Source organism: Tachyglossus aculeatus, chromosome 13, assembly GCF_015852505.1.
Source record: "Tachyglossus aculeatus isolate mTacAcu1 chromosome 13, mTacAcu1.pri, whole genome shotgun sequence".
Classification (NCBI taxonomy): domain Eukaryota; kingdom Metazoa; phylum Chordata; class Mammalia; order Monotremata; family Tachyglossidae; genus Tachyglossus; species Tachyglossus aculeatus.
In genome coordinates, this window is record NC_052078.1 from 3,005,769 (window position 1) to 3,018,125 (window position 12,357).

The following is a 12,357-nucleotide window of genomic DNA, read 5'->3' on the forward strand; positions in this document are numbered from 1 at the left end:
CAGGTTGGCAAATCCAGGCGGGTGCCTCATCGCCCCAAGGATCATCCCCCGCGAAATCGTATTTATCGCCCTCTGGGAAATTATCATCATCATCATCAATCGTATTTATTGAGCGCTTCCTGTGTGCAGAGCACTGTACTAAGCGCTTGGGAAGTCCAAATTGGCAACATCTAGAGACAGCCGCACGGATCATCCCCCGCGAAATCGTATTTATCGCCCTCCGGGAAATCAGTCAGAGGGTCAATCGTGCTTATTGAGTGCCTCATCGCCGCTGCCCATGAGAAAATCAATCAATCAATCAATCAATCAATCGGATTTATTGAGCGCTGACTGTGTGCAGGGCACTGGACTAAGCGCTTGGGAAGTCCAAGTTGGCAAATCCAGACGGGTGCCTCATTGCCGCTGCCCACGAGAAAATCAATCAATCAATCAATCAATCGGATTTATTGAGCGCTGACTGTGTGCAGAGCACTGGACTAAGCGCTTGGGAAGTCCAAGTTGGCAAATCCAGACAGGTGCCTCATCGCCGCTGCCCACGAGAAAATCAATCAATCAATCAATCGGATTTATTGAGCGCTGACTGTGTGCAGGGCACTGGACTAAGCGCTTGGGAAGTCCAAGTTGGCAAATCCAGACAGGTGCCTCATCGCCGCTGCCCACGAGAAAATCAATCAATCAATCAATCAATCGGATTTATTGAGCGCTGACTGTGTGCAGAGCACTGGACTAAGCGCTTGGGAAGTCCAAGTTGGCAAATCCAGACGGGTGCCTCATTTCCGCACGGATCATCCCCCGCGAAATCGTATTTATCGCCCTCCGGGAAATCAGTCAGAGGGTCAATCGTGCTTATTGAGTGCCTCATCGCCGCTGCCCACGAGAAAATCAATCAATCAATCAATCGGATTTATTGAGCGCTGACTGTGTGCAGAGCACTGGACTAAGCGCTTGGGAAGTCCAAGTTGGCAAATCCAGACGGGTGCCTCATCGCCCCAAGGATCATCCCCCGCGAAATCGTATTTATCGCCCTCCGGGAAATCAGAGGGTCAATCATCATCATCATCAATCGTATTTATTGAGCGCTTACTGTGTGCAGAGCACTGTACTAAGCGCTTGGGAAGTACAAATTGGCAACATATAGAGACAGCCGCACGGATCATCCCCCGCGAAATCGTATTTATCGCCCTCCGGGAAATCAGTCAGAGGGTCAATCGTGCTTACTGAGTGCCTCATCGCCGCTGCCCATGAGAAAATCAATCAATCAATCGGATTTATTGAGCGCTGACTGTGTGCAGGGCACTGGACTAAGCGCTTGGGAAGTCCAAGTTGGCAAATCCAGACAGGTGCCTCATCTTCCCAAGGATCATCCCCCGCGAAATCGTATTTATCGCCCTCCGGGAAATCAGTCAGAGGGTCAATCGTGCTTATTGAGCGCTCACTCGGTCGTACTGTACAATCCCCCGGGGCGCTCAGTACGGGGAAGCGCTCAACAAGTACCACCGGCTGATTTTTCCGGGTTTGGCTCGTGAGATCAGTCCACCAGCGAGGGGGTCTAGTCTGGGGGCGGCTTCTCTAGACCGTAAGCTCGCTGCGGGCAGGGAACGTGGCGACCGCCTCGGCAGCAGTCCACACTGCTGCCGGCCAACGGCGTTCATTCCGTCGGATTTATTGAGCGCTTACTGTGTGCGAAGCACTGTATTAAGCGCTTGGGAGGGACAACGGACAACGGACGGACACATTCCTGCCCGCAACGAGCTGCTCGCGTGAGCCTACTGTTGGGTAGGGACCGTCTCTAGATGTTGCCAACTTGGACTTCCCAAGCGCTTAGTACAGTGCTCTGCACACAGTAAGCGCTCAATAAATACGACTGAATGGCCTAGAGGCCAGCCCGCCACAAAAACCGCCGACCGCTTGATTTTCCGAGTTCGGCTCCTTTCGTTCATTCATTCTGGTTGGATTTATTGAGCGCTTTCTGTGTGCACAGCACCGGACTGAGCGCTCAGACAGTACAATTCAGCAACAGAGAGAATCCCTCCCCAACCCCGGGCTCACAGCCTAGAGAAGCATCGTGGCTCAGTGGAAAGAGCCCGGGCTTGGGAGTCAGAGGTCATGGGTTCAAATCCCGGCTCCGCCAACTGTCAGCTGGGTGACTCTGGGCAAGTCCCTTCACTTCTCTCGTGAGCCCCCCATGGGACAACTTCCCAAGCACTTACTGTGTACAGTGCTTTGCACACAGTAAGCGCTCAATAAATACCACTGAATGAATGAATGCCTCAGTTCTCTCATCTGTAAAATGGGGATTAGGACCGTGAGCCCCTTCTGGGACAACCTGATCACCTTGGAACCTCCCCAGCGCTTAGAACAGTGCTTTGCACAGAGTAAGCGCTTAATAAATGCCATCATCATTCTTCTTCTTCTTCTTCTCTGGGCCTCAGTTCCCTCATCTGGAAAATGAGGATTAAGACTGCGAGCCCCCCGGAGGGACAACCTGATCACTTCGTAACCTTCTCAGTATTTAGAACAGTGCTTTGCACATCGTAAGTGCTTAATAAATGCCATCATTATTATTATTATTATTATTATTATTATTATTATCTGGGCCTCAGTGACCTCATCTGTAAAATGGGGATTAAGACTGTGAGCCCCCCGGGGGACAACCTGATCACCTTGTAACCTCCCCAGCGCTTAGAACAGTGCTTTGCACAGAGTAAGCGCTTAATAAATGCTATCATTATTATTATTATTATTGTTATAACCTCCCCAGCACTTAGAACAGTGCTTTGCACATAGTAAGCGCTTAATAAATGCTATGGTTATTATTATTATTCTCTGAGCCTCAGTGTCCTCATCTGAAAAATGGGGATTAAGACTGTGAGCCCCACCTTGGGACAACCTGATCACCTTCCAGCGCTTAGAACAGGGCTTTGCACATAGTAAGTGCTTAATAAATGCTATCATTATTATTATCACTGTAGCCTCCCCAGCGCTTAAGCGCTTAATAAATGCCATCATTATAATTATTATTATTCTCTGGGCCTGGAGCAACCTGATCACCTTCCAGCGCTTAGAACAGTGCTTTGCACACAGTAAGTGCTTAATAAATGCTATCATTATTATCACTGTAGCCTCCCCAGCGCTTAGAACAGTGCTCCCGGTCTTAATCGCCGTTTTCCAAATGAGGGAACTGAGGCCCAGAGAAGTGAAGGGACGTCCCCAAGGTCACACAGCAGGCATGTGGGGGAGGCGGGTAGTAATAATAATAATAATAATGTTGGTATTTGTTAAGCGCTTACTATGTGCAAAGCACTGTTCTAAGCGCTGGGGGGGGGGGGGGAATACAAGGAGATGAGGTTGTCCCATGTGGGGCTCCCAGTCTTAATCGCCATTTTCCAAATGGGGGAACTGAGGCCCAGAGAAGTGAAGTGACGTCCCCAAGGTCACACAGCAGGCATGTGGGGGAGGCGGGTAGTAATAATAATAATAATGTTGGTATTGGTTAAGCGCTTACTATGTGCAAAGCGCTGTTCTAAGCGCTGGGGGGGGGGGGAATACAAGGAGATGAGGTTGTCCCATGTGGGGCTCCTGGTCTTAATCGCCGTTTTCCAAATGGGGGAACTGAGGCCCAGAGAAGTGAAGTGGCATTCCCAAGGTCACACAGCAGGTGTGTGGGGGAGGCGGGTAGTAATAATAATAATAATGTTGGTATTTGTTAAGCGCTTACTATGTGAAAAGCACTGTTCTAAGCGCTGGGGGGAATACAAGGAGATGAGGTTGTCCCACGTGGGGCTCCCAGTCTCAATCGCCGTTTTCCAAATGAGGGAACTGAGGCCCAGAGAAGTGAAGTGACTTGCCCAAGGTCACACAGCAGGCATGTGGGGGAGGCGGGTAGTAATAATAATAATAATCATGTTGGTATTTGTTAAGTGCTTACTATGTGCAAAGCACTGTTCTAAGCGCTGGGGGGGATACAAGGAGATGAGTTGTCCCGTGTGGGGCTCCCGGTCTTAATCGCCGTTTTCCAAATGGGGGAACTGAGGCCCAGAGAAGTGAAGTGGCGTCCCCAAGGTCACACAGGAGGCGTGTGGGGGAGGCGGGATTCGAACCCACGACCTCCGACTCTTTCCACTGAGCCACGCGGCTTTCTCGCCGGTGGGCCGGGGAGGGGGGAGGCGGCGCCGAGCCCGTACCTAGAGCTGCCCTGGCGGCGGCGGAGGCCACGCGGGGGTCGACGACGGAGGCCAAGAAGGCGACGGTGCTCATGACCGGGTTCCCGGACTGGCTGAAAGGAACGGGCTGGTAGGCCAGGGGGCCCAGCGAGGCGTCCGAGTTCTCCAGGTACGGGTCCTCGATGGGCAGGCGCAGGAAATGCAGGATGCACTCGTCCTGGGTGCGGCTCCCGACGTGCTCCGACACCTTGTTCCAGTCATCCTTGTACATCTCCAGCGCCTGGGCCCCGGGGGAGACACAACGGGGGACTCGTCACGGGGAGGGAGGTAGACCGAGTCCGGGAGGCGGCGGATCGGGGTCCCCCGCCCGGCTCCGCGGTGACTTTGGCCAAGTCGTTCGTTCATTCGATCGTATTTATTATTTTAATAATTTATTATAATTATTTTTAAAATGGTGGCGGATCGGGGTCCCCCGCCCGGCTCCGCGGTGACCTCGGCCAAGTCGTTCGTTCATTCGATCGTATTTACTATTATTATTATTTTAATAATTTATTATTATTATTTTTAAAAAGGCGGCGGATCGGGGTCCCCCGCCCGGCTCCGCGGTGACCTTGGCCAAGTCGTTCGTTCATTCAGTCGTATTTATAATTATTATTATTTTAATAATTTATTGTTATTTTAACAAAGGCGGCGGACCGGGGTCCCCCGCCCGGCTCCGCGGTGACCTCGGCCAAGTCGTTCGTTCATTCGGTCGTATTTGTTATTATTATTATTTTAATAATTTATTATTATTATTTTAAAAATGGCGGCAGATCGGGGTCCCCCGCCCGGCTCCGCGGTGACCTCGGCCAAGTCGTTCGTTCATTCAGTCGTATTTGTTATTATTATTATGTTAATAATTTATTATTATAATTTTAAAAATGGCGGCAGATCGGGGTCCCCCGCCCGGCTCAGTGGTGACCTTGGCCAAGTCGTTCATTCATTCGATCGTATTTATTATTATTATCATTTTAATAGTTTATTATTATTATTTTTTAAAAGGCGGCGGATCGGGGTCCCCCGTCCGGCTCCGCGGTGACCTCGGCCAAGTCGTTCGTTCATTCGATCGTATTTACTATTATCATTATTTTAATAATTTATTATTATTATTTTAAAAAAGGCGGCGGATTGGGGTCCCCCGCCCGGCTCCGCGGTGACCTCGGCCAAGTTGTTCGTTCATTCGATCGTATTTATTATTATTATTATGTTAATAATTTATTATTATTATTATTTTAAAAAAGGCGGCGGATCGGGGTGCCCCACCCGGCTCCGCGGTGACCTCGGCCAAGTCGTTCGTTCATTCGATCGTATTTATTATTGTTATTGTTTTAATAATTTATTATTATTATTTAAAAAAAGGCGGCGGATCGGGGTCCGAAGCGCTTAGTGGTGACCTCGGCCAAGTCGTTCGTTCATTCACTCGTATGTGTTATTATTATTTTAATAATTTATTATTTAAAAAAGTCCAAGTTGGCAACATCTAGAGACGGTCCCTACCCGACAGCGGGCTCACAGTCTAGAAGGGGGGAGACAGACAACAAAACCAAACATATTCACAAGATAAAGTAAATAGAATAAATATGTACAAATAAAATAGAGTAATAAATATGTACAAACATATATACATTCATTCATTCAATCGCATTCATTGAGCGCTTAATGTGTGCAGAGCACTGGACTAAGCGCTTGGGAAGCCCAAGTTGGCAACACCTAGAGACGGTCCCTACCCGACAGCGGGCTCACAGTCTAGAAGGGGGGAGACGGACAACAAAACCAAACATATTCACAACATAAAATAAATAGAATTAATATGACCAAATAAAATAAATAGAGTAATAAATCCGTACAAACATATATACGTATATCCAGGTGCTGTGGGGAGGGGAAGGAGGTAAGGCGGGGGGGATGGAGAGGGGAAAGAGGGGGAGAGGAAGAAGGGGGCTCAGTCTGGGAAGGTATTAAAACAATACCGAAAAAACACAGGCCACCCAAACCAAAGGAGGAGTCCCGGGAGGGGGGAAGTCGGCTTGGTATTCCGATCTCATCATCATCATCATCAATCGTATTTATTGAGCGCTTACTGTGTGCAGAGCACTGTACTAAGCGCTTGGGAAGTACAAGTTGGCAGAGGACCTGGGCAGAACACGAACGGGAGGTGGGGGGGGAGAAGCAGATGGCACGATGCTGGCAGCTGGGATTTCTTCCACGACAGAAGGGGAGCAAAAATTCCTGGGCCGGATCACGAACTAAGGAAAGTCACCGCTTCCCCCGGATGGACGTCACCTTTTAACGCTGGAAGGGGGAAGCCCAAGTTTGGAGACGGGCGGACTCGCTCTTCTAATGGTAATCATCTCCCTGGGCCTCCGATGTTGAGGCATGGAGTAAGCGCTTAATAAATGCCATCCTTATTATTATTATTATTATTATTAGACTGGCATCAGTGCAAATAAATAAACAGCAGATATGTGCGTAAGTGGCCCCACTGTTGGGTAGGGACTGTCTCTATATGTTGCCAATTTGTACTTCCCAAGCGCTTAGTACAGTGCTCTGCACATAGTAAGCGCTCAATAAATACGATTGATGATGATGATGATGACGGAGGGAGAAAAAAGGGAGCAAGTCAGAGCGACGCAGAAGGGAGAAGCAGCGAGCGTCTGTCTCGTCGCCTCTGACCTGGAACGCCCTCCCACCTTAAATCGACGATCATTCTCCCCCGATTCAAAGCTTTATTAATATTAATAATAATAATGATGATGATGATGGCATTTATTAAGTGCTTACTATGTGCGAAGCACCGTTCTAAGCGCTGGGGTAAAGCCGCGTGGCTCAGTGGGAAAGAGCCCGGGCTTTGGAGTCGGAGGTTGTGGGTTCAAATCCCAGCTCCGCTAATTGTCAGCTGTGTGACTTTGGGCAAGTCACTTCACTTCTCTGGGCCTCAGTTAGCTCGTCTGTAAAATGGGGGTGAAGACTTGGAGCCACTCGTGGGACAAGCCGATCACCCTGCAACCTCCCCGGCGCTTAGAACAGTGCTTTGCACATAATAAGCGCTTAATAAATGCCGTCATTATTATTATTATTACCTCCTTCGGCAGGCCATGGGATTATCTCAGTTTTTCCTCATGATTACGTGGAAACGCACGACAACTTACCTCTAATAGCAGCAGGGTCTCCTGTTCAGTCCACTCCCTTCCAGCACTGGCTCCTTTACTCTACACCGAGCGGGAGGGAAAAGAAAAATCAGAGCCGGAACCAATTGGTTGTATCCACCCCAGCGCTTAGTACAGTGCCGGGCACATAGTGAGCACCTGCTATCATTATTTTACTTGTACATACCTATTCTATTTATTTAATTTTGTTAGTATGTTTGTGTATATTTGTACATATTATTTTATTCATTTTATTAAAAATAGTCTTCTAGACTGTGAGCCCACTGTTGGGTAGGGATCGTCTCTAGATGTTGCAAACTTGTACTTCCCAAGCGCTTAGTACAGCGCTCTGCACACGGTAAGCGCTCAATAAATACGACTTAATTGAACAGAAGTCACTTCACATCTCCAGACCTCAGTTACCCCATCTGTAAAATGAGGATTAAGGCTAGGAGCTCTATGTGGGACAGGGACTACGTCCAACCTGATTAGCTTGTATCTACCCAGCGCTTAGTACAGTGCCTGGCAGATAGTGAGCGCTTAAAAAGCATGATAAAAAATGAGACCCCGTGATGATTAGACCATTCTCTTGACAAATATTTTTTAGACTGTGAGCCCACTGTTGGGTAGGGACTGTCTCTATATGTTGCCAACTTGTACTTCCCAAGCGCTTGGTACAGTGCTCTGCACACAGTAAGCGCTCAATAAATACGACTGATTGATCGAAATATCCCACTGAACGTGGTCATCGGATTCGATACCATCGATTTGGAGGACAATTTTAACTTCTGCCAAGCTCCCGAAACGAATTAGGAAACTCTAATTGAGAACCGATCTTTGGGATTTGGGAGGAAAAAGGGGGCACGGGACACTCCAGAAAAATAAGCGACGGGCCAACAGGTCGGGAATAACGTTAGAAAACCATGGATCTGGTGACTGCCGTCCATCGGTCCCTGATAATCCTGGATCGTTATTTAAGAAAAACTAGTCGCCTGTGGGATTGGCTTTGCTTTAAAAGTTAAGTAAATACTTCCCGAACTACCTCAAAAGGGACTGCTTCCAAAACAAGCATTTCTCCAGCCTCGCGTCACTTTACGGGCTTGCTCGCTGCCAACTCTACTTACATCACCTTGTGTGAAGGAGGGAATTTGTGAGATACTTCGGGGGACTTTGGAGCCCCGTATTTTCCAAACAGATCTGTTACATCACCTTGTGTGAAGGAGGGAATTTGTGAGATACCTCAGGGGACTTTGGAGCCCCGTATTTTCCAAATGGATCTGTTACATCACCTTGTGTGAAGGAGGGAATTTGTGAGATACTTCGGGGGACTTTGGAGCCCCATATTTTCCAAACGGATCTGTTACATCACCTTGTGTGAAGGAGGGAATTTGTGAGATACTTCGGGGGACTCTGGAGCCCCATATTTTCCAAACGGATCTGTTACATCACCTTGTGTGAAGGAGGGAATTTGTGAGATACTTCGGGGGACTTTGGAGCCCCATATTTTACAAATTGATCGGTTTCCACCACCCAACTGAGCCGCAAGTCAGCTGTCAAGCACAAGGTATTCTGAGGTGAAGGATCGAGCGGGTTGTTTCTTTATCAAATAACGTTTCCACGGTCACGGGATGATCTATCACCTAACCATGCCGTACGTTAAAATTGTATGTTATAAATGACTTCGCGATTCATCTCCGCGTCTGCTTCGTATCAAAGTCTGCCTTCCCAGACTGAGCCCCCTCCTTCCCCTCTCCATCCCTCCTGCCTCACCTCCTTCCCTTCCCCACAGCACCTGGATATATGTTTTTACGTATTTATTGCTCTATTTATTTTTTTATTTTACTTGTACATATTCTATTTATTCCCCACAGCACCTGGATATATGTTTTTACGTATTGATTACTCCATTTATTTATTTATTTTACTTGTACATAGTCTATTTATTTTATTTTGTTAATATGTTTGGTTTTGTGCTCTGTCTCCCCCTTCTAGACTGTGAGGCCCACTGCTGGGTAGGGACCGTCTCTATAGGTTGCCAACTTGGACTTCCCAAGCCCTTAGTCCAGTGCTCTGCACACAGTAAGCGCTCAATAAATACGACGGATTGATTGATTGATTAAGTGACTTGCCCAAAGTCACCCAGCTGACAGTTGGCGGAGCCGGGATTTGAACCCATGACCTCTGACTCCAAAGCCCGGGATCTTTCCCCCGAGCCACGCTGCTTCTCGAAGCGGCCGTCTCCCAGGGTGGCTGAAGTCCATTTCGACATCATCATCATCATCATCAATCGTATTTATTGAGCGCTTACTATGTGCAGAGCACTGGACTAAGCGCTTGGGAAGTCCAAGTTGGCAACATCTAGAGACAGTCCCTACCCAACAGTGGGCTCACAGTCTAAAAGGGGGAGACAGAGAACAAAACCAAACATACTAACAAAATAAAATAAATAGAATAGATATGTACAAATAAAATAAATAGAGTAATAAATATGTACAAACATATATACATATATACAGGTGCTGTGGGGAAGGGAAGGAGGTAAGATGGGGGGGATGGAGAGGGGGACGAGGGGGAGAGGAAGGAAGGGGCTCAGTCTGGGAAGGCCTCCTGGAGGAGGTGAGCTCTCAGAAGGGCCTTGAAGGGAGGAAGAGAGCGAGCTTGGCGGATGGGCAGAGGGAGGACATTCATGGCATACACGGCAACGGAAAAATCGAGGGCAGGAAAGGGGCCGGAGGAAAGATCCGTTAGTCTGCGGTGACCCCGCTTACCTTGGCTAAGGTTTTCTTGGAGTAAATATCCGTGCGGAGGCCAAAGTTCTGCAAATCGGTGGGCTTCTCTTTGTTCTTCTCGGGAAAATTCAACATCTGCTGAGCAGCAGGGACCTGAAACCAACAGCGTTAGGGGGTGACCAGAGAAGGGCCACGAGATGCTCTTATCATTCCCATAGCGGAATTACTAAAAACAGTTACCCAAAAATAATAATAATAATAATAATGGCACTTATTGAGCACTTACTATGAACATGGGGCTCACGGTCTTAATCCCCATTTTACAGATGAGGTAACTGAGGCCCAGAGAATAATAATGATCATCATCATCAATCGTATTTATTGAGCGCTTACTGTGTGCAAGGCACTGAACTAAGCGCTGGGGAAGTACAAATTGGCAACATATAGAGACAGTCCCTACCCAACAGTGGGCTCACAGTCTAAAAGGGGGAGACAGAGAACAAAACCAAACATACTAACAAAATAAAATAAATAGAATAGATATGTACAAGTAAAATAAATAGAGTAATAAATATGTACAAACATATATCCATCTATACAGGTGCTGTGGGAAAGGGAAGGAGGTAAGATGGGGGGGAGGGAGAGGGGGACGAGGGGGAGAGGAAGGAAGGGGCTCAGTCTGGGAAGGCCTCCTGGAGGAGGTGAGCTCTCAATGATGGTGTTTGTTAAGCACTTACTATGTGCAAAGCACCGTTCTAAGCGCTGGGGAGGTTATAAGGTGATCAGGTTGTCCCATGGGGGGGCTCACAGTCTTCACCCCCATTTTACAGATGAGGTCACTGAAGCACAGAGAAGTGAAGTGACTTGCCCGAAGTCCCACAGCTGACAGTTGCCGGAGCCGGGATTTGAACCCATGACCTCTGACTCCAAAACCCGGGCTCTTTCCACTGAGCCACGCTGCTTCTCCTCCATCTCAAGAGTCCACTGGTAAAGTGAGAGGGCGTGCTCTATCGTTCCAGCGGCGGAATTATAAAATTAGCGACGAAAGAAGCTACTGTGTGACTCCGGGCAAGCCACTTAACTTCTCTGGGCCTCAGTGACCTCATCTGTAAAATGGGGATTAAGACTGTGAGCCCCCAAGTATTCTATTCCATTGATTTTATTTTGTTAGTATGTTTGGTTTTTTGTTCTCTGTCTCCCCCTTTTAGACTGTGAGCCCACTGTCGGGTAGGGACTGTCTCTATATGTTTCCAACTTGGACTTCCCAAGCGCTTAGTACAGTGCTCTGCACACAGTAAGTGCTCAATAAATACAATTGATTGATTGATTGACTGACAACCTGATCACCTTGTAACCTTCCCAGCGCTTAGAACAGTGCTTTGCACATAGTAAGCGCTTAATAAATGCCATTATTATTATTATTATTATTACTGTTCCAGCAGCAGAACTACTAAATGGTAAGTTGCCCCAAAAAACTAACACTTATCAGGCAGGAGTCCCTGAAGATTGAGGAATCAGTGTCGTTTAAAAAAAACATTCTAACCCAAAGGCTACATCATCATCAATCGTATTTATTGAGTGCTTACTATGTGCAGAGCACTGTACTAAGCGCTTGGGAAGTACAAATTGGCAACATACATGTCAACCCAGCCCACTGTAACAAGTGTCATTCCTTATTCTGCTCTGCTCAATAAATACTACAGACCGCGAGCTCGTTGTGGGCAGGAACGTGTCTGTTGGTTGTTATGTTGTACTCTCTCAAGCGCTTAGTACAGTGCTCTGCCCACTGGCTTTACTGAGCCACGCTGACACTGTCCAATCTATCCTCTTCCCTGTGTAGGGGTGGTGGGGAGGGTCTGGAAAAAGGAGCTTATAGAGAAGCACGTGGCTCAGTGGAAACAGCCCGGGCTTTGGAGTCAGAGGTCACGGGTTCAAATCCCGGCTCCGCCAGTTGTCAGCTGGGTGACTTTGGGCAAGTCACTTCACTTCCCTGGGCCTCAGTTACCTCAACTGGCAGCTGGGTGACTTTGGGCAAGTCACAGTGCTTGGCACATAGTACGCGCTTAACAAATACCATCATCATTATTATTATTCTCTGGGCCTCAGTTCCCTCATCTGTCAAACGGAGATGAAGACTGTGAGCCCCCCGGGGGACAACCTGATCACCTTGGAACCTCCCCAGCGCTTAGAACAGTGCTTGGCACACAGTAAGCGCTTAATAAAATACCTTTATTATTAAGGAGGGTTTTCTCTCCCCACCCCTTCCGTTTGATCGTAGGA

At 48.0% G+C, this 12,357-nt stretch overlaps 1 protein-coding gene across 1 annotated transcript in view; it reads right to left on the reverse strand.

Annotated features, from left to right (window-relative positions):
* Window positions 1-12,357, reverse strand: part of SMARCC1 (SWI/SNF related, matrix associated, actin dependent regulator of chromatin subfamily c member 1) — a 117,989-nt gene that overhangs the window by 41,599 nt on the left and 64,033 nt on the right. Inside the window, exons 20-22 of the mRNA XM_038755452.1 lie at window positions 10,117-10,230; window positions 7,352-7,411; window positions 4,185-4,443 (exon numbers count right to left, since the gene is read on the reverse strand). Of these exons, the coding sequence (XP_038611380.1) occupies window positions 4,185-4,443; window positions 7,352-7,411; window positions 10,117-10,230 (433 nt within the window). The remainder of the gene's footprint in view (window positions 1-4,184; window positions 4,444-7,351; window positions 7,412-10,116; window positions 10,231-12,357) is intronic.